General features: G+C 33.3%; 1 protein-coding gene across 2 annotated transcripts in view; it reads left to right on the top strand.

The window, feature by feature from the left end:
* The window catches only part of dclre1c (DNA cross-link repair 1C, PSO2 homolog (S. cerevisiae)), a 6,481-nt gene extending 4,473 nt beyond the window's left edge, over positions 1-2,008 (top strand). For both annotated transcript variants that reach the window (XM_058626248.1, XM_058626247.1), the window contains 3 exons: positions 60-146; positions 284-998; positions 1,855-2,008. In XM_058626248.1, the coding sequence (XP_058482231.1) occupies positions 60-146; positions 284-998; positions 1,855-1,939 (887 nt within the window). In that variant the 3' untranslated portion in view covers positions 1,940-2,008. The remainder of the gene's footprint in view (positions 1-59; positions 147-283; positions 999-1,854) is intronic.
* Positions 2,009-15,320: the final 13,312 nt, after the last annotated feature.

The raw sequence follows: 15,320 nt of genomic DNA, 5'->3' as shown, positions 1-15,320 counted from the left end.
AGACCTGTGATGGACTGGACCTCATGTGGAGGATAAAGCAGCAGCTTCTTTGTGTCCAGATTCAGGCAGCGACGACGACCTGTTTGACGGAGTCAACTTGGCACCAGTGAGGAAGAAGATGGGGCTGAACCAGGAAGTCAATAAAAGTACGCAGTAAACGCCTTTTTATTACGTTAGTCGCAAACTTATGGAACGTTTACGTAGTGCAGCGGCTTAACCTCCGGAGGTGGAGGAGACCAAAAACAGAGCAAAAAGTGATTTAAACTACTGTTTGTCGTTTCAGAGGAAGTTAATAGTCCTGAGAGAACACCGCCTCCTGTGTCCGGGGAGGATTCTGTGCCTCTGACAGTCAAATCTGATCCTCGCAACTTTGTTGACTGCACCGAGTCCAACGATGAAGAAGAAGAGGAGGAGGACGAAGTGCGGGGAGGAAGAGGTGACACCAGAGTCACGGAGGACGAGGAAGTAAAAGAGAAGACGGAAGACTCAAAGAAAGAGACTCCGAAGTGGGAGGACTTCTTCACCACGGGAATGTTAACCGAGAGCCAGAACAGCCAATCACAGTCCTGCTCTTCCATCGCCAACGCCTCCCCCTGCAGGATGAGCGGCTCACAGACGCCCGAACTCTTCAGCGAACAAGAAGAAGAAGGAGCAGCGGTTGACGGCCACGACGAGAACTTCAGCCTGACTCTGTCCGCGTCTCTGTCCAACCATTCCTCGCAGAACATGGACTCGTGTCTGCCCGACACCGTGATCCTCCAGCCGGAGGCGGAGCCTCACGGACAAGGAGACGATGAGGTGGGCGGCGGCATGTCGCGGAAGGCGGAGTGCAACAGTCCGGTCCTCGTCCCGTCAGAACAGGAGCTTATGTCGTCTCAGGCGTCGTCGGACTTCGACGTTCCCTCCACGCCAGAATCGAAGGCACCGCGGCCCGACGAACTCTTGCAGCTGTACAGGAAGTTGGCATCAGGAGAGGACGTGGTCGTCTGGAAAGGAAGGCAGGGATTTGCATGACTATTTTACAACTAAGATGACGATATTTGACGATATTTTGTCGCTCACATAGTTGGAAAAAGTTGAGTAGAAGTTGCTAAGCACCAACTCTAATTGTTTAAAAACATGAAAAGGACCAGGACCAGGATTCATTTGAGGACGTAATCCCGCCAACATTCCAAGTAATGCTATTTTTTTTCTTTGTCCAATTTGAACATAGTTGTTTTCATGACCAAACACATTAGTATTAGTCAGGGCTCCCCCTGGTGGAGAGTTGTGGATAGACACATGTGTTTCTGTGGCTGATCCTGTTTCTCTTTCTGTAGAAACTGAAAAAGTCCTTGAGCTTCTGCTGCACTTTACTGTTTGACATGATTCCTGCTTCAGTTTAACCACAAACCTCTTGACACACACACACACACACACACACGTGCACTTTACATTTATGTTCTATATTGTGAAATTGCACCTGTGAACATTGTCGTTAACGGTTCCTCTGCTGTTGACAGTTAATGTTTTCATTGTCAACTGGATTAACTGATAGTAAAGACTTTATTTTAAACTGAAGAGTTTTGTTGTTTTTTATACCGAGTTATGATTAAAACAACTTTATATATCTTTGAAAACTGTCTTAAATGTCATAAAAGATTTATATAGTATGTCGTCAAAATGGACAAAAAAATACCTTTTAGTATGTTGTCCAAAAAAGTCATAGTATAGTGTGGCAGTGGGGTCAGCTTAAAGCGGAGGCTGCTGGAGGAGAGGGAGGAGTGGCTCAGCCGGTGATCAGACAGCTGGACAGAATCAGGTAATCAGTCAGCTATATAAGCACACCTGTAACCTGGTTCTGATTTCTTGCAGTAGGCTGGGTCCACAGAGAGAAGCGAGGCAGACACGAGCAGAGAAACATGAAAGGACACGGGCACGCGCTCAGCTGACGGAGTGACGGCGGTGACTTGTGTCAGATTGCTTGGTGGACGTTTGTGTGACAATAAAGTCTTGTTTTCCACATCCAGCGGACTCTTCCTTCCTTCTCTGAACACGCTGTTGGTGCTGAAGCTCACATATAGTATGTCGTCCAAAAATGGTCAAAAAACTCATAGTATCGTATGACTTCCAAAAATGGTCAAAAACGTCATAGTATAATATGTCGTCCAGAAATCGTCAAAAAAGACATAGTATAGTATGTCGTCTAACAATGGTCAAAAAAGAAATACTTTAGGATGACGTCCAAAAATGGTCATAAAAGACATAGTATATAGTATGTCGTACAAAAATGGTTCTAAAAGTCATAGTATAGTATGTCGTCCAAAAATGGTCAAAAAAGACATAGTATATAGTATGTCGTCCAAAAATGGTCAAAAAAGTCTTAGTATAGTATGTCGTCCAAAAATGGTCAAAAAAGACATAGTATAGTATGTCGTCCAAAAATGGTTCTAAAAGTCATTGTATAGTATGTCGTCCAAAAATGGTCAAAAAAGTCATAGTATAGTATGTCGTCGAAAAATGGTCAAAAAAGACATAGTATAGTATGTCGTCCAAAAATGGTTCTAAAAGTCATTGTATAGTATGTCGTCCAAAAATGGTCAAAAAAGTCATAGTATAGTATGTATCTAAAAATTGTCAAAAAAGTCATAGTATAGTATGTCGTCCAAAAATGGTCAAAAACGTCATAGTATAGTATGTCGTCCAAAAATGATCAAAAAAGTCATAGTATAGTATGTCGTCCAAAAATGGTAAAAAACGTCATAGTATAGTATGTCGTCCAAAAATGGTCAAAAAAGTCATAGTATAGTATGTCGTCCAAAAATGGTCAAAAAAGACATAGTATAATATGTCGTCCAAAAATGGTTCTAAAAGTCATAGTATAGTATGTCGTCCAAAAATTGTCAAAAAAGTCATAGTATAGTATGTCGTCCAAAAATGGTTCTAAAAGTCATAGTATAGTATGTCATCTAAAAATGGTCAAAAAAGTCATAGTATAGTATGTCGTCCAAAAATGGTCAAAAACGTCATAGTATAGTATGTCGTCCAAAAATGGTAAAAAACGTCATAGTATAGTATGTCGTCCAAAAATGGTCAAAAAAGTCATAGTATAGTATGTCGTCCAGAAATCGTCAAAAAAGACATAGTGTAGTATGTCGTCCAAAAATGGTAAAAAACGTCATAGTATAGTATGTCGTCCAAAAAAAGTCATAGTATAGTATGTCGTCCAAAAATGGTAAAAAACGTCATAGTATAGTATGTCGTCCAAAAATGGTAAAAAACGTGATAGTATAGTATGTCGTCCAAAAATGGTCAAAAAAGTCATAGTATAGTATGTCGTCCAAAAATGGTAAAAAACGTCATAGTATAGTATGTCGTCCAAAAATGGTCAAAAAAGTCATAGTATAGTATGTCGTCCAGAAATCGTCAAAAAAGACATAGTGTAGTATGTCGTCCAAAAATGGTAAAAAACGTCATAGTATAGTATGTCGTCCAAAAATGGTCAAAAAAGTCATAGTATAGTATGTCGTCCAGAAATCGTCAAAAAAGACATAGTGTAGTATGTCGTCCAAAAATGGTAAAAAACGTCATAGTATAGTATGTCGTCCAAAAAAAGTCATAGTATAGTATGTCGTCCAAAAATGGTAAAAAACGTCATAGTATAGTATGTCGTCCAAAAATGGTAAAAAACGTGATAGTATAGTATGTCGTCCAAAAATGGTCAAAAAAGTCATAGTATAGTATGTCGTCCAAAAATGGTAAAAAACGTCATAGTATAGTATGTCGTCCAAAAATGGTCAAAAAAGTCATAGTATAGTATGTCGTCCAGAAATCGTCAAAAAAGACATAGTGTAGTATGTCGTCCAAAAATGGTAAAAAACGTCATAGTATAGTATGTCGTCCAAAAAAAGTCATAGTATAGTATGTCGTCCAAAAATGGTAAAAAACGTCATAGTATAGTATGTCGTCCAAAAATGGTAAAAAACGTCATAGTATAGTATGTCGTCCAAAAATGGTCAAAAAAGTCATAGTATAGTATGTCGTCCAGAAATCGTCAAAAAAGACATAGTGTAGTATGTCGTCCAAAAATGGTAAAAAACGTCATAGTATAGTATGTCGTCCAAAAAAAGTCATAGTATAGTATGTCGTCCAAAAATGGTAAAAAACGTCATAGTATAGTATGTCGTCCAAAAATGGTCAAAAAAGACATAGTATAGTATGTCGTCCAAAAATGGTTCTAAAAGTCATAGTATAGTATGTCGTCCAAAAATTGTCAAAAAAGTCATAGTATAGTATGTCGTCCAAAAATGGTCAAAAACGTCATAGTATAGTATGTCGTCCAAAAATGGTAAAAAACGTCATAGTATAGTATGTCGTCCAAAAATGGTAAAAAACGTCATAGTATAGTATGTCGTCCAAAAATGGTCAAAAAAGTCATAGTATAGTATGTCGTCCAGAAATCGTCAAAAAAGACATAGTGTAGTATGTCGTCCAAAAATGGTAAAAAACGTCATAGTATAGTATGTCGTCCAAAAAAAGTCATAGTATAGTATGTCGTCCAAAAATGGTAAAAAACGTCATAGTATAGTATGTCGTCCAAAAATGGTCAAAAAAGACATAGTATAGTATGTCGTCCAAAAATGGTTCTAAAAGTCATAGTATAGTATGTCGTCCAAAAATTGTCAAAAAAGTCATAGTATAGTATGTCGTCCAAAAATGGTCAAAAACGTCATAGTATAGTATGTCGTCCAAAAATGGTAAAAAACGTCATAGTATAGTATGTCGTCCAAAAATGGTAAAAAACGTCATAGTATAGTATGTCGTCCAAAAATGGTCAAAAAAGTCATAGTATAGTATGTCGTCCAGAAATCGTCAAAAAAGACATAGTATAGTATGTCGTCCAAAAAAAGTCATAGTATAGTATGTCGTCCAAAAATGGTAAAAAACGTCATAGTAAAGTATGTCGTCCAAAAATGGTCAAAAAAGACATAGTATAGTATGTCGTCCAAAAATGGTTCTAAAAGTCATAGTATAGTATGTCGTCCAAAAATTGTCAAAAAAGTCATAGTATAGTATGTCGTCCAAAAATGGTTCTAAAAGTCATGGTATAGTATGTCGTCCAAAAATGGTTCTAAAAGTCATTGTATAGTATGTCGTCCAAAAATGGTCAAAAAAGTCATAGTATAGTATGTCGTCCAAAAATGGTCAAAAAAGTCATAGTATAGTATGTCGTCCAAAAATGGTCAAAAACGTCATAGTATAGTATGTCGTCCAAAAATGGTAAAAAACGTCATAGTATAGTATGTCGTCCAAAAATGGTAAAAAACGTCATAGTATAGTATGTCGTCGAAAAATGGTCAAAAAAGACATAGTATAGTATGTCGTCCAAAAATGGTTCTAAAAGTCATAGTATAGTATGTCGTCCAAAAATGGTCAAAAAAGTCATAGTATCGTATGTCGTCCAAAAATGGTTCTAAAAGTCATAGTATAGTATGTCATCTAAAAATGGTCAAAAAAGTCATAGTATAGTATGTCGTCCAAAAATGGTCAAAAACGTCATAGTATAGTATGTCGTCCAGAAATCGTCAAAAAAGACATAGTATAGTATGTCGTCCAAAAATGGTAAAAAACGTCATAGTATAGTATGTCGTCCAAAAAAAGTCATAGTATAGTATGTCGTCCAAAAATGGTAAAAAACGTCATAGTATAGTATGTCGTCCAAAAATGGTCAAAAAAGACATAGTATAGTATGTCGTCCAAAAATGGTTCTAAAAGTCATAGTATAGTATGTCGTCCAAAAATTGTCAAAAAAGTCATAGTATAGTATGTCGTCCAAAAATGGTTCTAAAAGTCATTGTATAGTATGTCGTCCAAAAATGGTCAAAAAAGTCATAGTATAGTATGTCGTCCAAAAATGGTTCTAAAAGTCATAGTATAGTATGTCGTCCAAAAATGGTCAAAAAAGTCATAGTACAGTTTGTCGTCCAAAAATGATCAAAAAAGTCATAGTATAGTATGTCGTCCAAAAATGGCAAAAAACGTCATAGTATAGTATGTCGTCGAAAAATGGTCAAAAAAGACATAGTATAGTATGTCGTCCAAAAATGGTTCTAAAAGTCATTGTATAGTATGTCGTCCAAAAATGGTCAAAAAAGTCATAGTATAGTATGTCGTCCAAAAATGGTTCTAAAAGTCATAGTATAGTATGTCATCTAAAAATGGTCAAAAAAGTCATAGTATAGTATGTCGTCCAAAAATGGTCAAAAACGTCATAGTATAGTATGTCGTCCAAAAATGATCAAAAAAGTCATAGTATAGTATGTCGTCCAAAAATGGTAAAAAACGTCATAGTATAGTATGTCGTCCAAAAACGGTCAAAAAAGTCATAGTATAGTATGTCGTCCAAAAATGGTCAAAAAAGACATAGTATAGTATGTCGTCCAAAAATGGTTCTAAAAGTCATAGTATAGTATGTCGTCCAAAAATTGTCAAAAAAGTCATAGTATAGTATGTCGTCCAAAAATGGTTCTAAAAGTCATAGTATAGTATGTCATCTAAAAATGGTCAAAAAAGTCATAGTATAGGATGTCGTCCAAAAATGGTCAAAAACGTCATAGTATAGTATGTCGTCCAAAAAAAGTCATAGTATAGTATGTCGTCCAAAAAAAGTCATAGTATAGTATGTCGTCCAAAAATGGTAAAAAAAGACATAGTATAGTATGTCGTCCAAAAATGGTTCTAAAAGTCATAGTATAGTATGTCGTCCAAAAATTGTCAAAAAAGTCATAGTATAGTATGTCGTCCAAAAATGGTTCTAAAAGTCATAGTATAGTATGTCGTCCAAAAATGGTTCTAAAAGTCATTGTATAGTATGTCGTCCAAAAATGGTCAAAAAAGTCATAGTATAGTATGTCGTCCAAAAATGGTTCTAAAAGTCATAGTATAGTATGTCGTCCAAAAATGGTCAAAAAAGTCATAGTATAGTTTGTCGTCCAAAAATGATCAAAAAAGTCATAGTATAGTATGTCGTCCAAAAATGGCAAAAAACGTCATAGTATAGTATGTCGTCGAAAAATGGTCAAAAAAGACATAGTATAGTATGTCGTCCAAAAATGGTTCTAAAAGTCATTGTATAGTATGTCGTCCAAAAATGGTCAAAAAAGTCATAGTATAGTATGTCGTCCAAAAATGGTTCTAAAAGTCATAGTATAGTATGTCATCTAAAAATGGTCAAAAAAGTCATAGTATAGTATGTCGTCCAAAAATGGTCAAAAACGTCATAGTATAGTATGTCGTCCAAAAATGATCAAAAAAGTCATAGTATAGTATGTCGTCCAAAAATGGTAAAAAACGTCATAGTATAGTATGTCGTCCAAAAATGGTCAAAAAAGTCATAGTATAGTATGTCGTCCAAAAATGGTCAAAAAAGACATAGTATAGTATGTCGTCCAAAAATGGTTCTAAAAGTCATAGTATAGTATGTCGTCTAAAAATTGTCAAAAAAGTCATAGTATAGTATGTCGTCCAAAAATGGTTCTAAAAGTCATAGTATAGTATGTCGTCCAAAAATGGTCAAAAAAGTCATAGTATAGTTTGTCGTCCAAAAATGATCAAAAAAGTCATAGTATAGTATGTCGTCCAAAAATGGTAAAAAACGTCATAGTATAGTATGTCGTCGAAAAATGGTCAAAAAAGACATAGTATAGTATGTCGTCCAAAAATGGTTCTAAAAGTCATTGTATAGTATGTCGTCCAAAAATGGTCAAAAAAGTCATAGTATAGTATGTCGTCCAAAAATGGTAAAAAACGTCATAGTATAGTATGTCGTCCAAAAATGGTCAAAAAAGACATAGTATAGTATGTCGTCCAAAAATGGTTCTAAAAGTCATAGTATAGTATGTCGTCCAAAAATTGTCAAAAAAGTCATAGTATAGTATGTCGTCCAAAAATGGTTCTAAAAGTCATAGTATAGTATGTCGTCCAAAAATGGTCAAAAAAGTCATAGTATAGTATGTCGTCCAAAAATGGTCAAAAAAGTCATAGTATAGTATGTCGTCCAAAAATGGTAAAAAACGTCATAGTATAGTATGTCGTCCAAAAATGGTCAAAAAAGACATAGTATAGTATGTCGTCCAAAAATGGTTCTAAAAGTCATAGTATAGTATGTCGTCCAAAAATTGTCAAAAAAGTCATAGTATAGTATGTTGTCCAAAAATGGTTCTAAAAGTCATAGTATAGTATGTCATCTAAAAATGGTCAAAAAAGTCCAAGTATAGTATGTCGTCCAAAAATGGTCAAAAACGTCATAGTATAGTATGTCGTCCAAAAATGATCAAAAAAGTCATAGTATAGTATGTCGTCCAAAAATGGTAAAAAACGTCATAGTATAGTATGTCGTCCAAAAATGGTCAAAAAAGTCATAGTATAGTATGTCGTCCAGAAATCGTCAAAAAAGACATAGTATAGTATGTCTTCCAAAAATGGTAAAAAACGTCATAGTATACTATGTCGTCCAAAAATGTTAAAAAACATCATAGTATAGTATGTCGTCCAAAAAAGTCATAGTATAGTATGTCGTCCAAAAATGGTAAAAAACGTCATAGTATAGTATGTCGTCCAAAAATGGTCAAAAAAGACATAGTATAGTATGTCGTCCAAAAATGGTTCTAAAAGTCATAGTATAGTATGTCGTCCAAAAATTGTCAAAAAAGTCATAGTATAGTATGTCGTCCAAAAATGGTTCTAAAAGTCATAGTATAGTATGTCATCTAACAATTGTCAAAAAAGTCATAGTATAGTATGTCGTCCAAAAATGGTTCTAAAAGTCATAGTATAGTATGTCATCTAAAAATGGTCAAAAAAGTCATAGTATAGTATGTCGTCCAAAAATGGTAAAAAACGTCATAGTATAGTATGTCGTCCAAAAATGGTCAAAAAAGTCATAGTATAGTATGTCGTCCAGAAATTGTCAAAAAAGACATAGTATAGTATGTCGTCCAAAAATGGTTCTAAAAGTCATAGTATAGTATGTCGTCCAAAAATGGTAAAAAACGTCATAGTATAGTATGTCGTCCAAAAATGGTGAAAAACGTCATAGTATAGTATGTCGTCCAAAAATGGTCAAAAAAGACATAGTATAGTATGTCGTCCAAAAATGGTTCTAAAAGTCATAGTATAGTATGTCGTCCAAAAATTGACAAAAAAGTCATAGTATAGTATGTCGTCCAAAAATGGTTCTAAAAGTCATAGTATAGTATGTCATCTAAAAATGGTCAAAAAAGTCATAGTATAGTATGTCGTCCAAAAATGGTCAAAAAAAGTAATAGTATAGTATGTCGTCCAGAAATCGTCAAAAAAGACATAGTATAGTATGTCGTCCAAAAATGGTCAAAAAAGTCATAGTATAGTATGTCGTCCAAAAATTGTCAAAAAAGTCGTAGTATAGTATGTCGTCCAAAAATGGTCGAAAAAGACATAGTATAGTATGTCGCCCAAAAATGGTAAAAAACGTCATAGTATAGTATGTCGTCCAAAAATGGTCAAAAAAGTCATAGTATAGTATGTCGTCCAAAAATGGTAAAAAACGTCATAGTATAGTATGTCGTCCAAAAATGGTAAAAAACTTCATAGTATAGTATGTCGTCCAAAAATGGTAAAAAACGTCATAGTATAGTATGTCGTCCAAAAATGGTCAAAAAAGTCATAGTATAGTATGTCGTCCAAAATCAGTTAATAACGTCATAGTATAGTATGTCGTCCAACAATGGTCAAAAAAGAAATACTTTAGGATGACGTCCAAAAATGGTCATAAAAGTCATAGTATAGTATGTCATCCAAAAATGGTCAAAAAAGTCATAGTATAGTATGTCGTCCAAAAATGATCAAAAAAGTCATAGTATAGTATGTCGTCCAAAATCGGTCAAAAAAGTCATAGTATAGTATGTCATCCAAAAATTGTCAAAAAAGTCATAGTATAGTATGTCGTCCAAAAATGGTTCTAAAAGTCATAGTATAGTATGTCGTCCAAAAATTGTCAAAAAAGTCATAGTATAGTATGTCGTCCAAAAATGGTTCTAAAAGTCATAGTATAGTATGTCATCTAAAAATGGTCAAAAAAGTCCAAGTATAGTATGTCGTCCAAAAATGGTCAAAAAAGTCATAGTATAGTATGTCGTCCAAAAATGGTTCTAAAAGTCATAGTATAGTATGTCGTCCAAAAATGGTAAAAAACGTCATAGTATAGTATGTCGTCCAAAAATGGTAAAAAACGTCATAGTATAGTATATCGTCCAAAAATGGTCAAAAAAGTCATAGTATAGTATGTCGTCCAAAATCAGTTAATAACGTCATAGTATAGTATGTCGTCCAAAATTGATCAAAAACGTCATAGTATAGTATGTCGTCCAACAATGGTCAAAAAAGAAATACTTTAGGATGACGTCCAAAAATGGTCATAAAAGTCATAGTATAGTATGTCATCCAACAATGGTCAAAAAAGAAATACTTTAGGATGACGTCCAAAAATGGTCATAAAAGTCATAGTATAGTATGTCATCCAAAAATGGTCAAAAAAGTCATGGTATAGTATGTCGTCCAAAAATGGTCAAAAAAGTCATAGTATAGTATGTTGTCCAAAAATGGTAAAAAACGTCATAGTATAGTATGTCGTCGAAAAATGGTCAAAAAAGACATAGTATAGTATGTCGTCCAAAATTGGTTCTAAAAGTCATAGTATAGTATGTCGTCCAAAAATTGTCAAAAAAGTCATAGTATAGTATGTCGTCCAAAAATGGTTCTAAAAGTCATAGTATAGTATGTCGTCCAAAAATTGTCAAAAAAGTCATAGTATAGTATGTCGTCCAAAAATGGTTCTAAAAGTCATAGTATAGTTTGTCGTCCAAAAATGATCAAAAAAGTCATAGTATAGTATGTCGTCCAAAAATGGTAAAAAACGTCATAGTATAGTATGTCGTCGAAAAATGGTCAAAAAAGACATAGTATAGTATGTCGTCCAAAAATGGTTCTAAAAGTCATTGTATAGTATGTCGTCCAAAAATGGTCAAAAAAGTCATAGTATAGTATGTCGTCCAAAAATGGTAAAAAACGTCATAGTATAGTATGTCGTCCAAAAATGGTCAAAAAAGACATAGTATAGTATGTCGTCCAAAAATGGTTCTAAAAGTCATAGTATAGTATGTCGTCCAAAAATGGTTCTAAAAGTCAAAGTATAGTATGTCGTCCAAAAATGGTCAAAAAAGTCATAGTATAGTATGTCGTCCAAAAATGGTCAAAAAAGTCATAGTATAGTATGTCGTCCAAAAATGGTAAAAAACGTCATAGTATAGTATGTCGTCCAAAAATGGTCAAAAAAGACATAGTATAGTATGTCGTCCAAAAATGGTTCTAAAAGTCATAGTATAGTATGTCGTCCAAAAATTGTCAAAAAAGTCATAGTATAGTATGTCGTCCAAAAATGGTTCTAAAAGTCATAGTATAGTATGTCATCTAAAAATGGTCAAAAAAGTCATAGTATAGTATGTCGTCCAAAAATGATCAAAAAAGTCATAGTATAGTATGTCGTCCAAAAATGGTCAAAAAAGTCATAGTATAGTATGTCGTCCAGAAATCGTCAAAAAAGACATAGTATAGTATGTCGTCCAAAAATGGTAAAAAACGTCATAGTATAGTATGTCGTCCAAAAATGGTAAAAAACGTCATAGTATAGTATGTCGTCCAAAAAAGTCATAGTATAGTATGTCGTCCAAAAATGGTAAAAAACGTCATAGTATAGTATGTCGTCCAAAAATGGTCAAAAAAGACATAGTATAGTATGTCGTCCAAAAATGGTTCTAAAAGTCATAGTATAGTATGTCGTCCAAAAATTGTCAAAAAGTCATAGTATAGTATGTCGTCCAAAAATGGTTCTAAAAGTCATAGTATAGTATGTCATCTAAAAATTGTCAAAAAAGTCATAGTATAGTATGTCGTCCAAAAATGGTAAAAAACGTCATAGTATAGTATGTCGTCCAAAAATGGTCAAAAAAGTCATAGTATAGTATGTCGTCCAGAAATCGTCAAAAAAGACATAGTATAGTATGTCGTCCAAAAATGGTTCTAAAAGTCATAGTATAGTATGTCGTCCAAAAATGGTAAAAAACGTCATAGTATAGTATGTCGTCCAAAAATGGTAAAAAACGTCATAGTATAGTATGTCGTCCAAAAATGGTCAAAAAAGACATAGTATAGTATGTCGTCCAAAAATGGTTCTAAAAGTCATAGTATAGTATGTCGTCCAAAAATTGACAAAAAAGTCATAGTATAGTATGTCGTCCAAAAATGGTTGTAAAAGTCATAGTATAGTATGTCATCTAAAAATGGTCAAAAAAGTCATAGTATAGTATGTCGTCCAAAAATGGTCAAAAAAGTAATAGTATAGTATGTCGTCCAGAAATCGTCAAAAAAGACATAGTATAGTATGTCGTCCAAAAATGGTCAAAAAAGTCATAGTATAGTATGTCGTCCAAAAATGGTCAAAAAAGTCATAGTATATTATGTCGTCCAAAAATGGTCGAAAAAGACATAGTATAGTATGTCGCCCAAAAATGGTAAAAAACGTCATAGTATAGTATGTCGTCCAAAAATGGTCAAAAAAGTCATAGTATAGTATGTCGTCCAAAAATGGTAAAAAACGTCATAGTATAGTATGTCGTCGAAAAATGGTCAAAAAAGACATAGTATAGTATGTCGTCCAAAATTGGTTCTAAAAGTCATAGTATAGTATGTCGTCCAAAAATTGTCAAAAAAGTCATAGTATAGTATGTCGTCCAAAAATGGTTCTAAAAGTCATAGTATAGTATGTCGTCCAAAAATTGTCAAAAAAGTCATAGTATAGTATGTCGTCCAAAAATGGTTCTAAAAGTCATAGTATAGTATGTCGTCCAAAAATTGTCAAAAAAGTCATTGTATAGTATGTCGTCCAAAAATGGTCAAAAAAGTCATAGTATAGTATGTCGTCCAAAATTGGTTCTAAAAGTCATAGTATAGTATGTCGTCTAAAAATTGTCAAAAAAGTCATAGTATAGTATGTCGTCCAAAAATGGTTCTAAAAGTCATAGTATAGTATGTCGTCCAAAAATGGTCAAAAAAGTCATAGTATAGTTTGTCGTCCAAAAATGATCAAAAAAGTCATAGTATAGTATGTCGTCCAAAAATGGTAAAAAACGTCATAGTATAGTATGTCGTCAAAAAAATGGTCAAAAAAGACATAGTATAGTATGTCGTCCAAAAATGGTTCTAAAAGTCATTGTATAGTATGTCGTCCAAAAATGGTCAAAAAAGTCATAGTATAGTATGTCGTCCAAAAATGGTAAAAAACGTCATAGTATAGTATGTCGTCCAAAAATGGTCAAAAAAGACATAGTATAGTATGTCGTCCAAAAATGGTTCTAAAAGTCATAGTATAGTATGTCGTCCAAAAATTGTCAAAAAAGTCATAGTATAGTATGTCGTCCAAAAATGGTTCTAAAAGTCATAGTATAGTATGTCGTCCAAAAATTGTCAAAAAAGTCATAGTATAGTATGTCGTCCAAAAATGGTTCTAAAAGTCATAGTATAGTATGTCATCTAAAAATTGTCAAAAAAGTCATAGTATAGTATGTCGTCCAAAAATTGTTCTAAAAGTCATAGTATAGTATGTCATCTAAAAATTGTCAAAAAAGTCATAGTATAGTATGTCGTCCAAAAATGGTAAAAAACGTCATAGTATAGTATGTCGTCCAAAAATGGTAAAAAACGTCATAGTATAGTATGTCGTCCAAAAATGGTCAAAAAAGTCATAGTATAGTTTGTCGTCCAAAAATGATCAAAAAAGTCATAGTATAGTATGTCGTCCAAAAATGGTAAAAAACGTCATAGTATAGTATGTCGTCCAAAAATGATCAGAAAAGTCATAGTATAGTATGTCGTCCAAAATCGGTCAAAAAAGTCATAGTATAGTATGTCATCCAAAAATTGTCAAAAAAGTCATAGTATAGTATGTCGTCCAAAATGGTTCTAAAAGTCATAGTATAGTATGTCGTCCAAAAATTGTCAAAAAAGTCATAGTATAGTATGTCGTCCAAAAATGGTTCTAAAAGTCATAGTATAGTATGTCGTCCAAAAATGGTCAAAAAAGTCATAGTATAGTATGTCGTCCAAAAATGATCAAAAAAGTCATAGTATAGTATGTCGTCCAAAAATGGTAAAAAACGTCATAGTATAGTATGTCGTCCAAAAATGGTCAAAAAAGACATAGTATAGTATGTCGTCCAAAAATGGTTCTAAAAGTCATAGTATAGTATGTCGTCCAAAAATGGTCAAAAAAGTCATAGTATAGTATGTCGTCCAAAAATGGTAAAAAACGTCATAGTATAGTATGTCGTCCAAAAATGGTCAAAAAAGACATAGTATAGTATGTCGTCCAAAAATGGTTCTAAAAGTCATAGTATAGTATGTCGTCAAAAAATGGTCAAAAAAGTCATAGTATAGTATGTCGTCCAAAAATGATCAAAAAAGTCATAGTATAGTATGTCGTCCAAAAATGGTAAAAAACGTCATAGTATAGTATGTCGTCCAAAAATGGTCAAAAAAGACATAGTATAGTATGTCGTCCAAAAATGGTTCTAAAAGTCATAGTATAGTATGTCGTCCAAAAATTGTCAAAAAAGTCATAGTATAGTATGTCGTCCAAAAATGGTTCTAAAAGTCATAGTATAGTATGTCGTCCAAAAATGGTCAAAAAAGTCATAGTATAGTATGTCGTCCAAAAATGGTCAAAAAAGTCATAGTATAGTATGTCGTCCAAAAATGGTAAAAAACGTCATAGTATAGTATGTCGTCCAAAAATGGTCAAAAAAGACATAGTATAGTATGTCGTCCAAAAATGGTTCTAAAAGTCATAGTATAGTATGTCGTCCAAAAATTGTCAAAAAAGTCATAGTATAGTATGTCGTCCAAAAATGGTTCTAAAAGTCATAGTATAGTATGTCATCTAAAAATGGTCAAAAAAGTCATAGTATAGTATGTCGTCCAAAAATGATCAAAAAAGTCATAGTATAGTATGTCGTCCAAAAATGGTCAAAAAAGACATAGTATAGTATGTCGTCCAAAAATGGTTCTAAAAGTCATAGTATAGTATGTCGTCCAAAAATTGACAAAAAAGTCATAGTATAGTATGTCGTCCAAAAATGGTTCTAAAAGTCATAGTATAGTATGTCATCTAAAAATGGTCAAAAAAGTCATAGTATAGTATGTCGTCCAAAAATGGTCAAAAAAGTAATAGTATAGTATGTCGTCCAGAAATC

The sequence above is a fragment of the Solea solea genome, chromosome 3 (genome assembly GCF_958295425.1).
Source record: "Solea solea chromosome 3, fSolSol10.1, whole genome shotgun sequence".
NCBI lineage: Eukaryota > Metazoa > Chordata > Actinopteri > Pleuronectiformes > Soleidae > Solea > Solea solea.
This window is presented reverse-complemented; position numbering and strand designations above follow the sequence as displayed.